We start from the raw sequence: 24,877 nt of genomic DNA on the forward strand, positions 1-24,877 counted from the left end.
TTTTACCCTGCTTAAAATCCTTCCCCTTCGCTAAAATTGTAGAATTTTACAACACAGAAGAGACTATTAAGATGATTGCACATAGGCCAGTTCTCCAAAAAAGTTATCGCCTTAGTCATATCCTCCTGCTCTTTCCTCATGGCCTCAAATATATAGTCAGTTCCTTTCCAAAACCCATTATGTGCTTTCATATCAAAATCCAGAACATTATATATGTACATTAACTCCTGGGGCCACCACTCTTACAACACTTCATTCTGCACAACATCCATTAGTTTCTGTTTTCAGCCCTTTGTAGTTTTGTAAAGTTTGTCCCCCTTACTGGCGCAGGAACGCACATGGCAACAAAGATCACTTGTGAAACTACTTTATTGAGACAAAGTCAAAGGAAGAAGGTGGCTGCTTTGGAGAGGGTGCAGAAAAGATTATGTTCCAGGATGAGGAACTTCAGTTGTTAAGATAGATTAGCAGCGATTTACAGTTTAATACGGACTATACTACCCATATTAAGTCTGGATGGAAGAGTGCACGTCTCCTCTTGCCGCTTTGGTCTTCAGGCTTCTTTCTCTTTCTCTCTCGTCTCTTGTCCTCTGGTCTCTGGTTCTTTTCTGCTGTGCAGGATCAATTGGGAGGGCCTCTTTTATCCTGGCTCTTAACCAATTAACCCCATCCAGTGCCCAATCATGCTCAAACCCGTGGTGCTCATGCCCTCTTCATGCCTTTCTCGACCAATCATATACATAACACATTTAACTGTATTAGCCTGAGTATGATCACGTAAGATCCTCCATATTCACCATTGCTCTACTTCCTCTTAATTCCAACAGCTACATCCCGTGGTCTCTTATTTCGGAGAGTCTCCAGCACATCTGCTGTATTAGCTTACACAAGCAATTTGAAGTTACTGCAAGTGTTTTAAAGCCTGATATCATGTCCCATGATCCTTCTATCTTGGCATCAGTTTATATCATGTCCTATTTCTGCATTTTCCTACCTCTATGCTACAAAAATCAAGCTCAGTGTTCATAATCTTACACCTTTAACCAAACTTCTATCCACACTGCCACACACTTTACTTCCATGTACCTTAATTCTATCAGCAAGCTTCCAATGCTGCACCTTTATCTTTTGAAAATCCTCAAATGCAACATCATAGATTTCCTTTATCAATACACTCCATTATTTATTCAAAGAGCTCTATTAACCTTGTAAGACATGACTTGTCCATTACAAAGCCGCACGGGCTGTGCTTAATTAATCCATGTCTTTTGAGTTGAGTATTAATCTTATCCTGTATTATGGCCTCTGAAAGCTTACCTATTCCCAATGTTCAGCTGATTGATGTACTATAAATGTGTGATGCTACATTTTAGTTGGAAGTTAGTCTCATCATCACTATCCATTATATAAAATGACTTTTTTATTCAACTTTAGCTAATATATTGTTTTTCTTTTTAAATATTTTTATTTAAACCGCACAAATGATGTTAGCTGGTTTCTTTCCTTTTATTGTAAGGTGAAACAACATTGGATATGTTCAGGTGTCTAAACAGTCATCAAGTTTTGACTTTGTTAATTCCTGTCAGGTTATGTAACTACTGTTATGCTTTTGGATCTTTTCTGCCCTTATTATTCTGCTTTGGCTTCTGTATTTCAGAATTTTCTTGTTACTTAAATCGTCACACCCTACAGGTTTGGGAGCATGTTCAGTAACCCTAATATCTGTGTAAATTTCTGACAGTGAGCATAGGAAACAAACCAAAAACCTCAGTGTAAATTGATGCAACCATCCTGTGTTTTCACAGGAATTTACTTCCATATTGGAAAAGACGCAGAACCTCATAAAACTAGACCTCATTTTAGATTTGAACTAACAGGTACCACCTTTGGCTAGGTGCTACACTGTCACCTTTGAATCAGAAAGGTTGTGTTTCGAGCATATAATCTAGGCTGACAGTGCAGTACTGAAAAAGTGCTGTATTGTCAGAAATGCCATTTTTCAAGTATGACCTTAAACCAAAGCCCTATCCACCTGATGCTGGATATAAAAAATCCCATGGCACTATTTAGAAACAGTAGGGTAGTTCTCTTCATGTCCCGTCCAACATTTATACTCTGCCAACACCGCCAGAAACAGATTAACTTCATTAATTTGCTGTTAAGCGGGCATTAACTTGCTATTAAGCTGCTATAGAAATGTATAGATAGGTGCTATATAAGAAAATTCTTTTAAAAGAAGAAAAGACTTGCATTTATATAGTGTCTTTCATGACCTCAAGATACTTTGAAGTGCTTTTGAAGTGTAGTCATTGTTGCTGTAAAGGAAATATGGAATCTGCGCACAGCAAGGTCCCACGAACAACAATGTGTTAATGACTAGATAAACTGCTTTTAGTGATACAAAAGCAAAATACTGCAGATGCTGGAAATCTGAAACAAAAATAAAAAGTGCTGGAAATACTCGGGTCTGGCAGCATCTGTGGAGAGAGGAGCAAAATTAACATTTCCGATCTGTGACCTTTCATCAGAACTGGCAAAGGTTAGAAAGGAATTGCGTTTTAAGCAAGTGAGGGGGGAAGGGGAGAGAACAAAGGGGAAGGTGTTTGATAGGGCAGAGGGAGATTTAATAACAAAGCTGGCCTGGGACAAAGGCAAAGCATGTGTTAATGCTTGTGGTGAAAGACAAAGCGTTAGTCCAGAGAGACCGTTAATAGTGGAATCATGAGCAGCTCTGACTAGAGGCCTATTTTAGGTCAGGAAAATGAACACGACCCAAATCACTGTGGACCCGAGCCTGGCCCGACCATCCGTTTACTTACCTCCCGACTTGGAACCTCCATGAAGCTGCTGTGCATGCGCGATAACGTCATAGTGACGTCGCTCGCTCACTGCGCAGACTCAGTTTCGTCCCGGACTCCCAGCTCAAGTAAGCTTTTTATTTTTGATACTTACCATCAGAGCACTTACCCTGTGTGTCTGGCCCGGCCCGACCCGGACTCGGCCCGACCCGACCCGAGCCTGAAAGCCGGAGCCTGAAGATCGGCCCGACCTGACCCGGCCCTGACACATCTTGTCGGGTCCCGTTGGGTTCGGGTCGGGTAGCAGGCCTCTAGCTCTGACGACATAAAAAGCAGGCACATGGTTAAAAAAATAAAATATGAAAAAAAGACCAGTCATGCTTTTATGTTATTGAACTCAATGTTCAGTCCGCAAGGCTGTAGAGTTACTAATTGAAAGCTCAGGTGCTGCTCCTCGAGCTTGCGTTGATGTTCACTGGAACACTGGAGCAGGCCAAAGACAGAAATGTTGGCATGAGAGAGGCGGGAAGTGTTGAAATGACAAGGAATTGGAAGCTTGGGGTCATGCTTTCCACAATAGCGCCACTGATATGTCTTCCTTTTTCCTCAACGGAGGATTCCCCCCCACTGTAATAGACAGGGCCGTGTCCGGCCCATTTTCCGCACTTCTGCCCTCACGCCTTCCCCTCCCACCCAGAACCGCGATAGGGTTCCCTTTGTCCTCACTTTCCATCCCACCAGCCTCCACATCCAGAGGATCATCCTCCTCCATATTCGCCACCTCTGGTGTAATGCCATCACCAAAGGCATCTTGCCCTCTCCTGTCAGCATTCCAAAGGGATCGTTCCCTCCGCGACACCCTGGTCCACTCCTCCTCCATTACCCCCGACACCTCATTCTCTTCCCACGCCACCTTCCCATGCAATCACAGGAGGTGTAACACCTGCCCTTTTACCTTCTCGCTCCTCACTATCCAAGGCCCCAAACACTCCTTTCAGGTGAAGCAGTGATTTACTTTTACTTCTTTCAATTTAGTATACTGTATTCGCTGCTCACAATGTGATCTGCTCGACACTGCAGATTGCATGACTGCTTTGCTGAGCACCTTCGCTCAGTCTGAAAGCATAACCTCAAGCTTCCGGTTGCTTGCCATTTCAACACTCCCCTCTGCTCTCATGCTAACATTTGTGTCTTTGGCCTACTGCAGTGTTCCAGTGAACATCAATGCAAGCTCGAGGAGCAGCACCTGATCTTTCGATTAGGCACTCTGCAGCCTTGTGTACTGAACATTGAGTTCAATAACTTCAGAGCATGACTGGCCTTTTTTCATATTTTATTTTTTAACCATGTGCCTGCTTTTCATGTAGTCAGAGCTGCTCATTATTCCGCTATTAACAGTCTCTCTGGACTAATGCTGTGTCTTTCACCACAAGCATTAACACATGCTTTGCCTTTGTCCCAGGATGGTTTTGTTATTTAATCTCCCTCTGCCCTATCAAACACCTTCCCCTTTGTTCTCTCCCCCACCCTCCTTCACTTGCTTAAAACCTAATAACCTAACCGTTGCCAGTTCTGATGAAAGGTCACAGACCGGAAATGTTAACTTTGCTTCTCTCTGCACAGATGCTGCCAGATCTGCTGAGTATTTCCAGCACTTTTTGCTTTTAGTGATGTTAGTTGAGGGTTAAATATTGGCCAGGACACTGCTGAGAACTCCCCTGCGAACAAAGAAACTTTTTGGACAAAAGCTGAGCAAGCATATAGTATTACAATGTAGTGATAGATATTATGCTAACCTTGGACCAAAAAATTGGCACAATCTATATGCGAAGTTATTTTATAAATGATCTTTATAACCATATTATTCTTGTAGTCTCACTGTGGGAGCTCAAATGGCTTGTCCTTCATCTCTGAAGGTTCCAACCAGCTTGCTGATTTGAGCAGTTCAGCTGTTGAATGGTTGCGGGGGCTTGTTACTTGAGTAATTTCAGGCCAGATAATTTAACATCTGTTAGCTCTTCCAAGAGGTAAAAGAACTAACACATCTGGTGAATGGAGGAATTGCAGTGAATTTGGTCTACAATAACTTTCATAAAGCCTTTGAGGCGCTACTTATACAGGAGACTATTGGAGAAGATTAGTGATATAGAATTATGGTCGGATTTACTTGAATTAAACTTGAGCTAAAAATTAGTTGGAAGGGAGGAAGCAGTGTAGGAGTTAATGGAAGTTTCTAAGTGCTTGAATATGGGTTGAGATTCTGTCCTGGGACCACTTCACAGAATTGTTAAAGTGCAAAAGGAGGCAATTTGGCTCATCGTGTACGCACCAGCTCTCCGAAAGAGTTGCGAACTCTGTGCAATGATTTTTGTATCTGGATATTGTTACGACTGAGGCGGGAGTAATGCACTGTCAATTCAGTCCCATTACTCTTCAGGTCATAACAGAAACTCTGCTGCAACTGCTAATGCCATTCTGATGATACAGCCTTTACCTTTATATACAAGAAACCTGGTTCCTTTTATTCTTTTTCTTTCAAATTATTTCTCGCCTTATAATTCACGTAATTGGTGTTAGATTTGGATTGGATCCTGGACGATCGAACAATTAATATGATCCCAGACGCGAGAGCAGTTAATAAGATCCTGGACGAACCCCCAGTTAATATGTTACGACCGAGGCAGGAGTAGTGGACTGTCAGTTCAGTCCCATTACTCCACAGGTCATAGCATTTTATGAAAGTTTTCCCACCTACCGGAAATTAGCTAAATTAAACACTTTATTACCTCCCCCCCCCCCCCCCCACTATAAAAACAAACCAAACCAGGTATCTTTAAATAACAACAAATTAACTTTATTAATAAACTACATCTTAAACAATATTGAGATAAACCTGTGTCTAAAGACTTTATAACTTCTTATTTCTCTTAACTCTAATGCACGCACACATACATTCAGAAACCAACGGTTAACCGGTTTTAAAAATGATGTTTCTTAGGAATAAATAAGTAGCTGGGTTGTAAGTCTTGGTGATGTACATTCCTGGTTGGTGAGCTGTCCCAGAGTATAACAGTCAGATGCCATTCGAAGTCTCCAAGCGAATTCGCCAAACAGTATTTAAGGGATAGGCGTTCAAAGCACTTAGGTTACAGCAGGGGTCACACAGTTCTTTCAACAAGGAGTATAGCAACAGGTCTATTTGGATTTTAAAATTGGTAGTCTTTCAATAGAAACTTTGCAGAGAATTTCAGAAAACACAACTGGCACCAGAGTCAATCCTAAAGCAAAGACTTCTTAGAGATTGGGAGAAAAAAAAGGAATTTACTGCCTCCAGCAATACAAATGTTCTCTTCTAGGGTTTTCTTTCTCCTTAGGCAATAACACAGCCTGTAGGAATGTAGATTTTCTTCTAAGTGAGAGAGTTCCTGAGCATTTCCAGCACTTTCCATTGTTTTTATTTCAGGGAACCTTCCTTCAGTGAGCATGCTTCGCTGGACTCCAGATCAGACCGGTTATAGCCAGTCTTTTTACACAGTCAAAAGTTACAGTACACCAGGTGACACCCCTCTCCTGCTGTTGCCTAGGAAACAGATGCAGTTGCTGGCACACTGTGCCCCATAGTTTTTAAAGGCACACTATTTTTAAACAGAGGAGGGAAAAAAACAGTTCCATGACAATATATTTGCAGACAGTAATAGATTAGGAAACTCTGTAAATAATTCTAAGAACCAAAGAAAGCCACAACGAGATATTGAAAAAGGTGGGCAAAGAAGTGGCAGGTGAAATTCAGTACAGTCCTCACCACGTACTCTGTACTCTCTTATCCTGGACAGCCACCTGGGGCATATGTTGCAAACCATTTGTCACCACCATAGGCATCAATTACAAAGACAGCGCTTAAACTGTATTCGGCTATTTCAGGCAATTCAAGCAGCTGTTCACACCTCATTGAAGTGTGATTACCTATCATTAAGCCTGGTCCCCCACCACTCCCCAACCCCATGGCCTCTAGAACCCCTGCCACTGCTGCAAGCCCTTCTTGCTAGCTTGTCGAGCTGAATGCATTCTGGCTCAGTTTTAAACTGGATAGACATATGGATGAAAATGGAATAGTGTAGGTCAGATGGTTTCACAGGTCGGCGCAACATCGAGGGCCGAGGGGCCTGTACTGCGCTGTAATGTTCTAATACTCTAATACTCTAAACTATGGAAAGAGGTCGCATAGGCAAAAATCTTTCATGGAAAAAAAAAAGGCTTAAATATGATGCAATTACAGAATTGAGGTTACAGATTCCAGCAGATGAAAGGATGCACTTGACCCATGTAATTTGCCCTTCCACATACAGCTGACTGTTCCAGTAATGATGACATATTCATCTGTTGTTAGTGTTAGCTTCTGAATCATCCTGTGTATGTGCTGAACAGAATTTTCCTTTTCATAAAAACAGGAAATGCTGGAAATACTCAGCAGGTCAGGCAGCATCTGAAAATTTTATCAACATCGCTTCCAATTTCCAACCTTCCCTCGCCTTCACAATGTCAATCCCAATTGTGCCCTTCCCTTCCTTGACTTCTGTACCTCCATTTCTGAGGATAGGCTATCGACCAATATCCACTATAAGCCCATTGACAGCTATAATAAGAGCAAATACTGTGAATGCTGGAACTCTGAAATGAGAACAGAAAGTGCCGGAAATACTCAGCAGGTCTTGCAGCATCTCTGAAATGAGAACAGAAAGTGTTACAGATGCTCCTAGATCTGCTGAATATTTCTGACTTCCACAGCTACCTTGATAACACTTCCACACTGCTTCCTGTAAGGACTGTATTCCATTTTCTTTGTTTCCATTGCATCTGTTCTGATGATGCCACCTTCCGTACCAGTGCTTCCGATATATCTTCCATTTTACTTAGTCGAGGATTCTCCTCCACCATGTTGACAAGGTGCTCAGTCATGTCCATCCTATATCCCTCACTTTTACTCTCACCCCTTTCCTCCCTCTCAGACCCAGCGTTCCCCTTGTCCTCACCTTCTATGCACCTGTGGGGCACAGTGTGCCAGCAACTGCACCTGTTTCCTAGGCAACAGCAGGAGAGAGAGGTCACATTCAATGTATCGTCCTCTGCCACCTCCAGCAAGATGCCACGACCACAACATATCTTCTCCCCTTTCAGCATTCCGAATGGACGGTTCCTTCCGTGACACCCTGGTCCACTCTTCAGTTCCCCACCACAGCCCTTCCCCTTCTCACGACACCTTCTTGTGCACGCGCGGGAGATGCAACACCTGCCCTTTTACCTCTTGCCATCGCACTATCCAGGGCCCAAAATGCACCTTCCAGCTGCAACAGTAATTTACTTGTACGTCTTCCAATTTAGTAGACTGTAATCACTACTCACTGTGTCATCAAATGCAAATTGAGCTATTGCTTTGTGGAGCACCTCTTTTGGTCTGCAATAGTGACCCTGAGCTTCTGGTCACTTGTTATTTTAATACTCTATCCCACTCTAACCCCTCTGTCCTTGGCCTCCTACATTGTTCTAAGGAAACTCAAGGAACAGCACCTCATCTTTTGATTCGGCATTTTACAGCCTTCTGGACTCACGAATACGGATCATAACCACTGCTTCCATTTTTTTTCGGACAGCAGCTGCTGGTAATGATTCTTTTGTTGTAATTTGCAGCTTCTCTGGACCCATCTTTTATTTCTATACTTGTCCCATTATCATCCCTTTTGCTTTGCACCATCATCCCATTTGTCATTGAATTATTTCTGCCTTCCATTGAAACACAGAACTTCCCTTTTGTTCTTTGGCCCCCATCCCTGCCTCTGTACTTACTTAAAACCAGTTACATCTCTAACTTTTTCCAGCTCTGATAGGTGTTTTAACCAGCACGCCTCGCTCCTCTAGCTGTCTGATTACGGGTAGGATTCCTGCAATAGATGTTTGACTGATGGGGTATTGCTTAGTACAGGGTGGAGCGGATCCCGTAAACGTTGCCGGTTCCATTTGAAGTAGCCCACAATCGTTCTTATCCTGGGCCCATATTGGGTGCTCCCTCAGCTGCTCTTTCTTCAAACTTCTGATAGACCAAGTTACCTGGCCTCCTTCGAAATGCAGCGAGGAGTTCAGCTGAGTGAGAACGTCCATACCGAGAAGGGCTTGGTCCACCGGACCTACCCAGACTGGTGTTATCAATTCGTGCGGACCAAGACCGATGCGTACGGGCTGGGTCCTCTTAATTACCAACCCATTGCCCCCAGCTGCGTAAGCTCTTTTAGTCTTACCATTGTTCGGTAGGGAGTTTCCGTATTGTTGAGGTAGACACGTTAATTCAGCTCCGGTATCCAATAAGAAGTCAATGTCTTGATCACCCACCCTCGCAGTTACATACAATCCATCTTTTCTATTTTCTACTAGCGCGAGGAGAGGCGAGGGAGGGCTCCTCTAGTTTTTTGTCGCATCGATTAAGGAGGACATCTCCTTCTGTTGCTGGGGCGTCAACGGTTTGAACTTCTCAAAGAGGTCGTTGGCATCAGTGGAGGGAGCTGGTTTGGGTGCCAGGTTGCGTCCTTGGCATCCTCTGCCTTGTCCTCTCGCTCTACACGCCTTAGCCCAATGGCTTTCCTTCCCGCAGTAATAACAGGGGCCGGGTCGCCTAACTTGCTCTTTGTCAGGCGCTTTCGGTACTGGATCCGTCTGCACGGCTCGAAGCTTGACTCCCATATCCCTGTCCAGCTGAGTGCATCTGTCTATTAACTCTGAGTATTTCACTCTTACCGCGTCCCACTCCGGTAGGGTGGCCTTCAGTATTTTAGACAGTTCTGGCTTTAGTCCATCAACAAAAGCAGTTTTTTAAGGGTCCAAAACTGGTGTCGTCCAGCTCCTCTGGAGTAGGGTCTACTATCCCTGAGTATTCCACCCAGGTGGACCTAAACCTCTCTTCGTGCTCCCACACTTCCTCTGAATTCTTCTGCTGACAGGTGGCAACTTTGCCCCAGTCCGTTTTTGCAGGACAAAACTCTCGCAACCACTTGTTAATCGCAGTCCATCTGGCATCTAGTAGCTGACCATCTTCACCCAAAGCAATTTGGACCTCTCTCCTTAGCTTTCGGCTCGCTCGCCCGGGCGCCATTACGGTCAGAATCTGTACCCCATCCCATGGATGGAGATCGTAAATTCCCTTCAATCGTTCCAGCTGCTTCCACGTTTTCAGACCCCCTTTCTTCGGGTCGGGCAATCTTGTGGACCACTTGTCGATTTTCTATGGGGAAGCCGGGATGTATGTCCAGTACGTGTTGTGCTCGGCCGTGGTGACCTCGTTACCGTTCACAGTCGTCTTTTCCGTCTTGACCTTAACGCGTTTCTATTTAAATGGAGCTAGTCGCGGAAACGGTAACCCATCATCATTGTCACTTTCTTCACTGGAAGACTCGGCTAGACCTGCTTCACGCAGTTGCATCTTCCGTTGTTCCTTTTGTAACGACTTCAAACTCGGATACAAGTTATTTGGAGGTGGTCGGCGGGGTTCGCAGAGCTGTACCGGCCCGTTCGGTTGGGTCGTCTGCTGGTCTTGTAGTTGTTTTTTAAGCGCTTTAATTTCAATTTCTAGCCTTTCCTTTTCAGATTGTTTTTCAGCCTCTAGCTTTTCCTTTGCAAGCTTTTCAATTTTCAGTTGTTCGCAGACCGCCTTAAATTGATCCTTTGCACTCGTTAGGTCGCGCTCACATTGGGCTTGTCGCATAATCTCATTACGCTGCCGAATCTGGCAGTTACGGCTAGGGACCATTGGGTCCGTTCTTTATCCTTTAAACGGGTTGTTTTTCCCCAGACTCTCTTTATATCTTCCAGGGACAACTGTCCTCACCTCTCCTTTCCTCTCCTGCCTGAGCAGGGAAATCAAGCCTTTCTTATAGTTCTTCATACAAATCAGTGACACCCACTTTATGTTCCCAATTGGTTTACAAACTCTGCAGTTTCTTGGTGTCATGGCCTGATTGGGATACTGCCTTGTCACCTTCCCCTCTAGCAGTTTCTCATCGCCCCTATCTCCTTGGACCATTAGGCTGATTGCTATACAATGGGCTACTATGAAGCAGCTGCAGCTGCCCTGTTAGTTTTTGCTTATTAGTACTTTTATACTGATAAGCTGTCTGTGCAGCCCTGAAACTATGAATTCAATTCTGATAAGCTGTCTCTGCAGCTCCAAGGTTAGTTTGTTAGTAGTACATGATTGATTAATTATTTCACCTTAAATGTCCCCATATTATTCTGTCTCCACACCCTGCTTGATGACATCATTGTTGCTGGGTTTCTGGAAACCCTCTTGACCTGGCACCAGATTCAAACAGAAGTTGGGAAAGTGAGATTGCTACATTTTTTGTGGGCAGCTTTTTTCAAGGTCAATGGAAAGTGCCGTTGCTTCACCGCTGACCGTGGAATCCAGCCCATTATGTTCTTGTTCTTGATGACTTCTTGTCGAGCTTTCTGTATCTCTCAGGACAACTGTTGCAATTTGTGTTGAGTTAGCCTGGGGATATGTTTCTGCTGCAGCTTGTTTTTAAACACCTGGGAGAAAATTTTCCCCTATAGCACACAGATATGACAGCCTGGTGTGGCAGAAGGACTTATTCCTAATTTGGAGTCGAGTTGCTTATAACTTTCATTTAATTAATTTTAATCGATGGAAAACAGAGAGCAGCTTGTGCCTGTAATTGCAGTAAGTGCTTTCCCCCTGTCGAGCTTTTCCACCTGGGTGCTGAACAGGAAAATATGCCTCCTTATGACTTGTAACTAAGTTAGTGAAACTTCTGAAGTAAGACAACACAAAAATATTTCGTTTTTGTCACAGCCACCCCTCCCTCCCTCTCACACTCTCTCTCTAGCTCCTCATTTAGCTCTCCTAACAGGGTTGCCAAACTAGCTGTTAACAAAATTGAAATGGAGAGGGTAAAAAATAGTTATCATGATTAATGTCTTTTTTTTAAACTGTAGACTGATGGTGAGACTCCCAATGCTTTCCACTTGGGGTTCTTTTATCATCAGATGCGTTGCCATCTTTCTTGCTTCAAAGATTTGTATTGTACTAGTATGTACATGGAAGTCTTATTGGCTGCACATGTATGCTCTAGTGTATCCTCACATTAATATATTAAGCATTACAACAAGAAAAGCTGATCTTTATGTAGTGTCTTTAATGTAGTAAAGCATTCTAAGGTGCTTCACAGGAGCATTATTGATCAAAATTTGATACAGCCACCGAGGATATTAGGATAGATGACCAAAAGCTTGGTTCAACAAGCAGATTTTAAAGCGAGCCTTAATGGAGGAGAGAGAGGTGGAGAGGTTTTGGGAGAGAATTCCAGGGCTTAGGGCCCAGGTAGCCTAAGGCACGGCTGCCAATGATGAAGCAATGAAAATCAGCACCATATATTTTGGCAATTAAACTGGTATTTGTGAGTGAAAATGTTAAGGTATATAAAGAGTCAACAATAGCAAGATAAAAAAACTAATGTTAGCAACACTCATTAACTGCAGTTGGTATCCTGCATTGTTCATTATACCTGCTTCTCTGCCTAGGCCTCTGGTAATCCAGCGCTGAAATCAGTTGCTTGAAATGTGCATAAGTGGGTATGGATGAGTTTTCCTCTAATATGCCCTTCCCTTTGAGAAGATGCTAATGCAGCACCTTCACAAAATGGTGTTGCTGAGATCAGAAATTTATCATCTGTTATAAAGGCCATCATTTCACCATTCTATGAGAATTGGCTGTATTTAGTTAATGTACTATAATTCTACTTTTAAAAGTGTAGTTCACGGATGGGGTTTGAAGTTGCTGTTATCAGCAAGATCATTCATAAAAGTTGCAATAATTATTATAAATTGGATTGGTTGCATTTATGACGCACTCTTGTTCAATTTGCATGTTCTTTGTGGATTGGGTAGCCAATTCTCCTTATTGCCGCATGTCAGCACTAAATTTTTGATCAAGATTTGTGTTTTTGGAGCATTTATTTCCATAGCTAGAATTAGTTTTTTTTTAAACGATGAGGTGTGCAAGATCAGTTTTGGGTACCAGCTGAATTGGCTAATTTGCATACAAATAAATTTCTCAGCAGCAGCCTGTAACATTAAAAACTATTAATATCTTAAATTGACTTTTTTCTGGTTATATGTTGGTTTGTGGTGCATTGTATATTTTATATTAATTTGCAGCTTTTAACCTTTCAGTCAAATTAAAACTGAACTGGAGCAACTCAGAAAGAGAGGGCATTAAAGTTCTCTGATAAAAGTGACAAAAGTCTATTTTATCACAATGAACTTAACAGTGCAACTTTGGTACAGAAAAGCTATTTTAGGGCTGACCTATGTAAGTTAAGAACCAGTTAACATGAACAGAACAGAATTGTTCATTTTTTTTTATTGCGTTGTTAATGCCTGTCTTGCTTACACCTGTCTTGCTGTGCCAGCCCAAGCCACTGATGAGACGGTTACTTTTCGTCGTGAACGCAGTACGTTCAGACGCCAAGCCGTACGGCGGCGGCACAATGCGGGGAGTAACCCCACCCCTCCAGCCTCGCTCATTGGATCACCTCTCAGGTATGACTTGAAATGACCATGCCAAATGCATGCAACAAATATCTCTTGCATTCCGCTATTTCCTCAGCTGTTTTTAAAAATTAAAGCATGTTCTGTGCCTTTAGGCTGTTTCTGCATGACTCCATGGGCATGTTAGCTTGATGAAAGTGCATGTTGTCTTCTGCTTTTTGCTTAAAATTTTGATGTTGCAGATCTTGGACCAAGATTTGTCTCCATTTTAAAAATGTCCCTAACCATTATATAGTGTTCGTTGTGACATTAATCTAATGAATTGGGGAAGAAAATACTTTCTACTTGCACGACAAGTTATGCATTGTTAGTGTTTTTCAATTCATAGTTGACTAAAATCTGTAAACCGTTACCTTTTTTCTGCCCATTTTCAGAAATGCAGTATACTGTACATGAGTTCAAACACTTAAAATAAATCCCCAAGTCTGCCCAAGTACTTGATAAATTCTGCTGAGTAATAGGTTTTTAATTAAAACTCAATTTTGATTAGTTCAGAGTCTTGACTCTGCACCTTTTAAAATTTTGTTGCCAAAAAGATGTTGCTTCCCTATTTTTTGCTTGAATTGTTCCACTGGAAGAGGTCGTGAGTTGGAAAAGGAGCATGGCTGGGATTCAACCCAAGATGAGGTGGTTGGAACAGTCCATTTTGCCAAAGGGGAGCAGCATAAATTTGACAAAATAGAGGGTGTGTTTTCAGAATTATAAACCTTTAAACATCAGCATTTTAATAAAGGATCTATTCTCTCCTTCTCAGAATTATAAATATTTGCCATTAGTAACATAGGGAAAAGCGTGATGTCACCATGATCACTGAGCCGCTCCTGGTAAATGATTTTCCAGTAAATGGCCTGCGACAAGGGTTACTATATAATGTATAGCCATTCACGTGAAAAAAAAAAGCTGCCGCTAATCAGTATTTTGAATGTGCCTTTACATAGAGGGCAGTTGGATGAAACTCTGCAGTAAAACTTTTAGATTCAACATCTATTAAGAAATGTGCAGGTTATGCAATCTGTGAGAACCTGGCTATTTCCCCTTCTCATACTGCCTCCTCACTGACACTGGCAGCCCTCTGGTATCTCTCCCAAGTGATATCTGCAAGGTTGGACAGTAAATCTGCGTAGGCTGTTTAACTTTGAAAGATACTATAGCTAAGTAAAAACAGAAAATGCTGCAAACACACAGCAAGTCAGGCAGCATCTGTGGTCAGGTCAATAATCCTTCTTCAAAACTGGAAGATTTGAACAACTTTTAAGCAATTACAGATCCAAGGAAAAGGAGGGCAGCGAAAGAGCAAAAAGGCAATGTCTCTGATAGTGTATGACAGCTAAATAATCCTGTTTTCACTTGACACCCACCATGCTTATTTTCCAACAGGATTCACTAAGTAGTAGTCAGGAGTGGGAACCATGGCTAATTTCCTACCTACCTACACCATCCCCACCCACTTCCAACCCAATTGTAACTACCCTGGCTGAGATTAACAACTCAGTACAGACTGGCAATCAAATCTGAGACCTTCTGGTCTATGTGGTTTAGAGCTACACCTGTTGATGCTTTTGCCCACTAATCCATCAAGAGCACATGACCTAGCTGTTTGCTTATCATCTCACAGAATTACCCTCCATCCCATTAACTATTTTTTTTCTTCACACCATACACCATTCCCAGCTGGGAAGTGTAATCCCGGAAGCCTTCACCAATATAATCCCTATAACTGGCATCTAAAAGTTGGATAAGTGACAAGTTGAAGCATCTAGGCCGCATGTGCTTTTATTTCTCCTGCTGCCTCTCTCCAAATAGTCTCAGTAAGATTCAGACTTGCTATTGCTAGTCAAGGTTAAAAACCTATTGCCTACCACTTTCAACATATCACCTGGCACAGTAATATAAATAGAGATTAGAGTTTAGAAGAATGAGGGGTGATCTAATTGAAACGTACAAGATTCTGAGGGGACTTGACAGGGTAGATGTTGAGAAGATGTTTCCACTAGTGGGGGAATTTCGAACTAGGGGACATAGTGACAGAATAAGGGGACACTTATTTAAAATTGGGATGCGAAGGAACTTCTTCTCTCAGAAGGTAGTGAATTACTAGAATTCTCTACCCCATAGAGTTGTGGAGGCTAGATCACTGAAAGTATTTGAAAAGGAGGTAGATAGATTTTTGAAATATCGGTGAGTTGAGGGCTATGAGGAGGTGGCATGAAAGAGGAGTTGAGGTGTGGGGCAGATCAGCCGTGATCTTATTGAATGGCGGGGCAGGCTTGAGGGACCGAATGGCCTACTCCTGCTCCTATTTCTTATGTTCTGATAATATGCCTGTCACCTCACAGCCTTTTTCTTTGTTTAACTTGCACATGTTAGATTTTGTAACCAAATTAAAACAGGAAGCCAATTTTTTTGATGTGGGCAGAGCAACAATTACAATCTTGAATAGAAGCTAGATCAGTGGAGGACTAAATTTGAAACTTTTCAGTATTTTCCTTCTTATCACTTAAATCTATGATTTGTTTTAACCCTACATTATCAAAAGTTACACTTGTACAAAACAATTATTGAATTACAGATTTGTACTTTTTCGGTGGTTTTGTACATTTTATGCAACATATTCACTTCATAGCTCTTATTACTATTTAATGGCAGTTTTGAAGCATTTTATTTAAATAAAACAAATATTTTTTGGAGTTATTAAGATTGTTGAGGAGGCATGACACTGTTTTTCAAATTAATACAGTTAAAGCAATCAAGACATTTAACCTGGAGAATGATGTAGGACTAGAGAACACAAGTGCAAAATTTAAAAGTTCCGAGCAAGGTTGGAAATGAGTTCGGACATGTGCAACAGACTTCTAGATAAGTTGGCTTGGAATTAATTGACATTTTTAATAAGATAGCTGGATGAATATCTTTTGAGAGGTAAGATAGAGGTTCAGAGTGACATTAATAGCTTGATTTTATTTTTAGGGAAGATAAGAGATAGAACTTAGTTTTCCTTAAAATAGAGGCCCAACGGTGGGGAAGCAGGGGAGCAGATTCATGATGCAATAATCAGATGAAACAGGCTTGATGTACTTCCATCTTCCTTATCTTAACTGAAACCTTTATTATATCACCTTGCCTGCTCACGTTTAAATAATTCCTGCACTTCATCAGAATAGTTTAATTTAGCCACACTAAATATATTTATTATCAAAAATTGAAGTTTTGGGAGGGGGGGAGGGAACAATTTTATCAAATAAAAATGTCTTTCCATGAAATACCTTTCCAAAGAAAAGAAGTTACTACTTGTTCTTGACAATCTGTGCCAGAACTTGGAAAAACTGGTCAACTGATTATTTTTTAAAAATCCTTCTTCATTGGAAAGTAATTTTAACACATTTATGTAGGGAATTATACTGAATTGTAATTCTTGAGCCACGTTAATTGAACAATTCGGAGGATCAATGATTTGGTATGGCACAACATCCTGCAACTTTCTACACTGACTGCAAGCAGCACTATTTACTAATTGAGTACTCGAATTCTACATTAAAAGTCATGGAGACCGTTGATATGGTGGTTTCTGAGTGGATCTGAGAGATAACATCACTTATTGCAACAAATTACTAGACCTCGTGATGATCATCTGAAAAATATTTGGATTATTTAGCTTGTAAGTTTTAACTTCAGGTACAGATAATAATCTAGATAGTGTTACAACCAGGTGAGAAAGAGGTCTAGGGATTCACCTGGTCTTACTGTAACAGGGTTTAATTTTAAACACACTATGTTTTTAGCTCCCCCGTGGTGAATCCTTGTTCACCACTTTCCAATTATAAGGCAAAGAAACCAGCACAATCAAGCTTTCTTAGATTTAAAGAAGAAAAGTTGAAATTTATTAAACTTAAACTCTAATTCGATTGACGCCTATGGATACACGATGTGCCCACTCTGGCATGCATATGCGATATACACAAGCAAATGGAGACAGAAAAGAACAGAAGAAAAATAAAGTAGAGAAGTTTGAGGCAATATCTGAAGAGTTTATGTTATGGTTCTTGGAGCTCACTGTAGAGTCCTTAATTGTAGGTAGATATTGCTTTTCGTTGGGACCCAGTATTATTCTTAAACCTTGTTCACTGTAGGAGACTTTTCTCTCTTGGAGTTCATGGATCTTCAGTGGATTCCGAGGCTTGTGAGAAAGAGATGGGAGCAGACAGCAGAGAGGTATTCTCAATCCAGGAGCAAACAGGCACTCTCCCCAAACTGTTTGTACAAATTCAAAAAACTCAGGTTGCCCAGCAAGTTAGTTATGTGCCTCGCTGGTTTGAGCATGTCCATTTTGTGTATTTGGCCATCTTGGCAGTCAACCTGGAATGCGAGCTCCCCCACCTTAGACGTCTGGCGATCAAAAGGCCATTGTGGGTTGAATGTGTCAGGGAATGGCTGCTTTATCTTTCCAAACACTGTCTGTTAATATGCAAATATCTTTTTCAGCCACGGCTGATCTGTTTAACAAGTCCTTTCTTCACTCCGGTAACAGTTTAAAATCAGTGTTCATGACAAAATTAATGTGCCTCATTCTTGGCAGGTGGGGGCCTAGCATGACAATAGATAAAACTTTAATAAGTCAAATGTATAGTCAAGAAAAATCAGAAAAGGACGAGTTGGTTCGTCAAACTTGTCCTATCCTAACATTGTGCATGCAGGTTGCACCATCAGCCCCAACTTAGTGCACCCCCCTTGATCATATCATATATCTGGGAGAGGTTAAAAGGAATTTACTGAAGCTGCATATAACTATAAATCATCTCAAACATATCCATATTACTTTGTTGGAAATGACACCCTCCAAGTCAAAGAATGGAGGAAACTCAGTGAACATTTAATACAAGTGGAGAAATCTGCTCAAGATGCAAGTGGACAGTAGTATATTTGGCTTCTGTGGGCTTGTACAATATGTATCAGAAGCCTGCTATTACTAACTTGTTACATGTATATATTTCTAAATCATATCTGTCTTACTGTAAGTGGAACAAGCTAATTTTATAGATAAGCAGATTCAAAAAGCATATCTATTTATAAGCAATGAGCATCCAGTCATCCTGGTCCATTGTAGTTTTGGGAGACAGTTCTTGTTAGCCTTGGAATGTATCATGCATTATCTGGAATCCCGCCTGACTAGTCCATGGAGTATCAAAGGGCATAGGCTTTGTGTTTCCTCGAGTATGTAGTCTGCTATTTGGGGACAGAATTGTTTACGTTATGCCCATAGTATTTATATTGCAGCATATGAAATTTAAGCCAGATTTTTAAAAATAAAATGAAAATTTTGATGGGTTTTACATGTATTAAATATTTCATTTGTTGGTGTAATTAGGATTCAGAAAGCCTATAAGTCACAAGATTCATCCATTAATATACAGATGTCATTACTATAGTGGGCTGTCCCAGTCCAAGGCATCTCCTAGAACTTCACTGTACAGTATCCCCTTTTGTGTTCTACCATCCTTTCAGCATATAGAATTTGTCTATGATACGCAGAAAGAATTTTAGCTTGTAGCTGCAAAACAACTATAGATGTGGGTTGGGCGGTAAGTGTGAGATTTACATGTGTTTGTATTTTCTTGTGGGTCTAACTTAGGAAGTAACATCTACTAACTTAGTGGATGTTCACATTGTCTCAAAACCAATTGCTGCTTTAGAAATTCTCTGCCTGTGCTTTCATATTGATACTTTTCACAATGATTCATATGATGGGTTGTTTTCTTGGGTTTTGCAAGCATAAAACTGCATGAACTATCCAAGCTTGAACTGTTGGTGTGCTTTCGTGGTCCCACACTAATCAGTGCATGATCAACTTTGTTAGATCAATGTTCTCTCTTGTCGTCTTTTGATGTGATGTCTTCGTATTCACTCTTTTTTACCGTAGCCTTCAAGATAGTCAGCAGGGTCAGCCATCCACTTCTCAGATCAAAGTACAGTCCCGTCCCCCATCACAGGCTGCTGTACTTAGCGCTAGTGCCTCCCTACTGGTCAGAAATGGAAGTGTCCACCTGGAAGCATCACATGACAATGCCTCTGCTGTTGGTGGCTGCAGTTTACAGGATGGGTTTGGTAGGCAGCGTGGAAGATTACCCAAATTATTTATTATATTACTATTAGTATTAAATCCTGTTATTAACACATCAGTAAAGAGATAGTATTCCTTTTAAAGGATGACATTGGCCAATACAAATCAAAACTAAAACCTGCAGTATTAATTTACATTTGGTGCAAACTCTTTCCCAAACCTCAATACTTCAGAAGAAACATTTGGTATTACTGCCAACTGCATGTGTCCACCAAAAGGACATTAGATGTAGGAAGTTTGGCCAAACCAATATATTTGTTGAATGCATTAAGTAAATTTGTTTTGGGTGCAAAATTCAACCCAAACTTTTTAAGGATGCACTATCTCTTTAAGCTGTCACTTTTAGTTTCTTCATGCTTAAAAAAGATGATGCAGCGTTTGAACATTTCACCATTTCAAGCCTATGATTGAAGATTGAGTACAATGTCCTCCACAACAAAAAAACCTATATATTGGTTTGTAATTATTGCTCTTGGATTTTATTGGGGTCAGTTACATTGAATATCTGTTCCATTTTCTTCACGGAGTACATATGGAATGGATGCAATTCAGCAGACATGAAAGTGAAAGAAAAAAGATAGATGCTTCAGTGATGCAACAAATATCCCAGTGTGACCAAGAATGGTTTGGATGTAAATGGTAAGATTAAAGATTACATGCAAAGATAGTGAGCTGCCTCATCTTTTCTAAGAAAACAATGGAATCTTTACTCTCGTCAGAAATTAATTGTGTTTATTTTTGTATGTTTCTGAGCTGCTTGGAAGTTTGCACACGAGACAAAAGTATGGTTCGAAGGGTTGTTACAATCAGCAATAACAAAAAGAAACACACATAAGTAATTAATTATGTTGCAGCTTATTGCTTTGTTGCTTTGTTGTGATATTCACATCTAAAATTAATTCTTGAATAGGACCTTCTTTATGACACATCAAGCACTAATTCAGTTTCAAGGCTCCAATGTCTCCCTGGTTTCCTGTCCAATATTTATCTCCCAACTAACATCATTTGAAAAAAAACACACTATGTGGTCATTATCACATTGCTATTTGTGGGTCCTTGCTCTACACAAATTGGCTATGCGTTTCCTACACTTCAAAATTACTTCATTGGCTGGAACCGTATTCTTGAACCCCTCTTCTCTGCCTCCTCCACCCTCACCTCCAACAATAAGTGTGAGGAGCTCATGGACTTCTTTGTCATTAATATCAAGACCATCCGATCAATTGCTCTGCTGTGCCCTCCCTTCCACTAGCCCACAGGGCCAAACTTCCTCTAATGTTCCCCCTGCCCTAGCTGTGAACTTGCATCCTTCTCTTGTTTCTCTCCTATCTCCCGTCATGCTGTCTCTGAGCTTATTTTTTTCCATCAGACCCACCTCCTGCTCCCTTGAACCTATTCCCACTAAACCGCTGACCACCCAACTTCCCTTCCGGTTCCTATGTTAGCTGGTATTGTAAACGGTTCTCTCTACAGATTTTGTTCCTCTCTTCTTTAAGTCTGATGTCATCACTCCTTTCCTCAAAAAAAAAAATCCTTGACCCCACCGTTCTTGTAAACTACCGCCCCATGTCCAACCTCCCTTTCCTCTCTAAAGTATTTGAGCGTGTTGTTGCCTCCCAAATCCATGCCCATCTTTCCCAGAACTCTATGTTTGCATCCCTCCAATCAGATTTCATCCCCTGCCATAGTACCAAAATGGCTATCAAAGTCACAAAAAGCATCCTCAGTGACTGTGGCAAGGTGAACTATCCCTTCTCGTCCTGTCTGCAGCCTTTGACAAGGTTGAGTGCACCATCCTCCTTCATTGCTTCTTGACTGTTGTCCAGATGGGTGAGGCTGCTGTCGTCTGGTTCTGTTCTTTTCTATCTAATTGTAGCCAGAGTATCACTTGCAATGGCTTCTTTTCCCCCTCCTGCGCCATTATCTCTGTTGTCCCCCAAGGATCTGTCCTTGGCCCCTTCCAATTTCTTATCTACTTGTTACCCCTCGGTGACGTCATCCAAAAGCACAGTATTAATTTTCACATGTATGCAGACAACACCCAGCTCTACCTTACCACCACCTCTCTCGACATCACCAGTGTTGCAAAATTTTCAGACTGCTTATCTGACATCCAGTACTGGATGAGCGCCAATTTCCTTTAATTATTAGTATGACTGAACCCATCGTTTTCAGTCCCTGCACCAAACTCTGTTCCCTCTCCCTGGCAACAATCTGTTGCAAAACCAGACTGTTCACTAACTTGTATTTGATCCTGAAAAGACCTCCTGACCACATACTCGCACTGTCACTAAGACTGCCTTTTAACATTCTATAACATTCCCGACTAGGCTCATCTACTGCTAAAACTCTCATTCATGACATTGTTTCTTTTAGATTTAACTATTCCATCGCACTCCTGGCTGGTCTCCCACATTCTACCCTCCGTAAACCTGAGGTGATCCAAAACTCTGCTGCTCGTGTAAAAACTCTTACCAAGTCCTTTTCACCGATCATCCCTATGCTCAGTGACGTATGTTGGCTCCTGGACAAGCAACATCTTGATTTTAATATTCTCATCCTTGTTTTCAAATCCCTCCATGGCCTCCCCCCTCCCCATCTCTGTAATCACCACCGGTCCCACAACCATCTGCGCTCATCTAATTCTGGCCTCCTGAATATCCCCGATTTTAATCGCTCCATCGTTGGTGGCGGTACCTTCAGTTCCCTCAGCCCTAAGCTCTGTAATTCCCTCCCTATGCCTCTCTATCTTGCTTTCCCTCTTTAAGCTCTCCTTAAAACCTACCTCATTGACCAGCTTTTGGTCATCTGACCTAATATCGCCATATGTAGCTCAGTCATATTTTGTTTTATAATGCTGCTGTGAAGTGTCTTGGGAAGTTTTATTCCGTTACGAGCACTATATAACTATAAGCTGTTGTTGTAAAGCACTTTGGGGTATCTTGAAAGGTGCTATATAAATGGAACACTTTCATTATCATTTGACCAATGCATATAAAAATTGATTGCTGATGCATGACATTGCATTACTGCTTGGCCTACCAAAGATTATTGAATTTGTGAAATACTGAAACCTTGGATTTTATTATTGAAGTACCTCATCTGCTTGGGACACCTTGGGATGCTTTATTACATTAAAGGAGCTATAATAACTATACATTGTTGTTATAAAGCACTTTGGGGCATCCTGAAAGGTGCTATATAAATGCAACACTTTATCAGTTGACCTATGCTGTCACAAAAGTGCTTCTATGTTTTTTGCTAAGTATATGTTTTTGAGGACTTGTATTTAAATTGTGGAGATGGATTTGTGAAGAAGGCTGAAGCTTTCGTAGAAGCTGGACTTTGCTTTGTTGTTGACAGTTCATTAAAAGGACACTGAGATGATGTTTAAAAACAGCCTTGCTGGAAGCCATGTGCTTTAAATAATAAACAACAGAAACCTCAGTGATCTGGGGAAGATATTTACAGAGAAGTGACAGGTCAGGATTTATAGGGGTCAGGAGGTTTGACTCTTGAGATATCGCTTTTGGTTTCACTTTGGACAATGTGTTGGGGTGTGAACTGGTTTGAAGACAGTTGGAGAAAACCAGCCAAGAGAACAGTCACCATCAGCTCACCCTCTTCCATCTCTTTGAGAACTTCCTGACAATCAAGTTTAAGAAATAGAAAAACTGATGCTGCATTTCTCCTGAAAAGCCTGCCAGAACTCTTGATGCTACATTTCTCCTGGAAAGCCTGCCAAACTGATCCTCAACGTCACCTGAAAAGAATTGCTCCAGAAAGATCCCAGTGATTGCCGTCTACGTGTGTTTGGGACGCCAAACCAAAAAGGGACAAGTGACATCTTTCCATAGCTTCTCTTTTTTTCTTCAAGAAATAACAAGTATTTGGCCAAAGTATTCTTTTTTGTCTTTTTTTTGTAACAGACCTCTGCAGAGAGAATTTCTGTAGTTTTTCAGTGTCTGTTTGTGTGTGGGGAATTTAAAAAGGGGAACTTTCATATTTCAATCTGTGTGTTAATGCTTTGCTTCGTTACTGGTTAAGTCTTGTTTTATAATCTGATAATTTTGTTTATTAAAGAAACCTGGTTGGTGTATTTTATTATGGGATAAAGAGTAGAATTTATGATTGACTGCATCGGTAACTGGGTAGACCATAAAAAAAATATATATTTGTGACCCGTGGAGACGTGGAACTAGAAAAGACAGTGCACTCCTCCCACCTTGTAACAATGCTTACAAAAATTGATTGCTGATGTGTGACTATGCATTTCAAACAAAGAGTATTGAATTTGTTGAATACTGAAACCTTGGATTTTATTGTTGGAAGTACCTCATTTGCTGTTGGATACTATGATGGGAGACTTCCCCACTGTGGGTTTCAGGTGACTGGTTGGTGGAATGTGCGACTATCCATCCAATTGATCGTCTCAGCGAGAGAACAGTCCATTTTTGAGACCTGAGCATTATTAACATTGAGACAGCTGGCTGGGGATGATGATTGAACAAGCTTTGGCACTGTCACAATATCGGGCAATCAGCTGGTCTTCAGGCTAGAAGAAGGTAGTTCGTTGAGTTGGTGGGCGTTGGTGCCTGATGTCTGGAGGGAGACGAGCTGCATGATACTGGTCAGAGCATTCACAGCGCCAAGTTTAGTTAAAAGCTACTGTCTGACTCGGCCACTCTAGTTGCCCAACAGTGGGCATGGAGCATTTGGAGCTGCTACAGTGATGGCAACAATGGGCTGGGAGGTCTTTGCCCAGCCTTTTCAAGGTACTGCTGCCCTGTTTCGCTTGTTACTGGGAATTGGATTTCAGTTCCTTAATCAGTGCGACACCTTTTGGAATAGGGGTGTCCATATAGACTGGATAGACTAAACAAAAATGGGGTGGTAGGTGACAGATAAGAGTTTTTGGCAGGCAAGTTAAATAGAATGGTGGAGTTGTGTTTAAACTAGATGCAGGGATGGTTATGATAGATGTAAGAAAGCACCCTTAAAAGTGTACCCATGAAAACACACATCAAAGTATCATAAATCTGACAATGGTAAGAGATAAACAAAGTCAAAATGTAAATAAAGAAAATGGGGAATGGTGAAAAGCATTGGAGCTGTTCATGCTTTAATGCAATAAATTTGACAAATTAGGTGTGTAACCTGGAATGTCTGAGAAAAGCTTGATTGGACAAATCAACATAACAGAGACATGGTGGAATGATTCCGATCAATCGCAAGCATATTTGGAAGGATATAAACAGTTTACAACACACTATCAGGAGAAAAGAAAGTGATGTGGCAATATATATAAATTCCAACATTGAGGCACAAGTGACAGAAGATATGAAAAAGGAAA

At 41.3% G+C, this 24,877-nt stretch overlaps 1 protein-coding gene across 5 annotated transcripts in view; it reads left to right on the forward strand.

The window, feature by feature from the left end:
- pcnx1 (pecanex 1) overlaps positions 1 to 24,877 on the forward strand; it is a 303,868-nt gene that overhangs the window by 160,808 nt on the left and 118,183 nt on the right. For 4 of the 5 annotated variants that reach the window (XM_068039551.1, XM_068039549.1, XM_068039550.1 and 1 more), the window contains exons 7-8: positions 13,271 to 13,400; positions 19,324 to 19,508. The exons of the other annotated variant lie outside the window; for it this stretch is intronic. In XM_068039551.1, the coding sequence (XP_067895652.1) occupies positions 13,271 to 13,400; positions 19,324 to 19,508 (315 nt within the window). The remainder of the gene's footprint in view (positions 1 to 13,270; positions 13,401 to 19,323; positions 19,509 to 24,877) is intronic. 5 annotated transcript variants of the gene reach the window in all.

This window comes from Heterodontus francisci, chromosome 9 (assembly GCF_036365525.1).
Source record: "Heterodontus francisci isolate sHetFra1 chromosome 9, sHetFra1.hap1, whole genome shotgun sequence".
NCBI classification, from domain to species: domain Eukaryota; kingdom Metazoa; phylum Chordata; class Chondrichthyes; order Heterodontiformes; family Heterodontidae; genus Heterodontus; species Heterodontus francisci.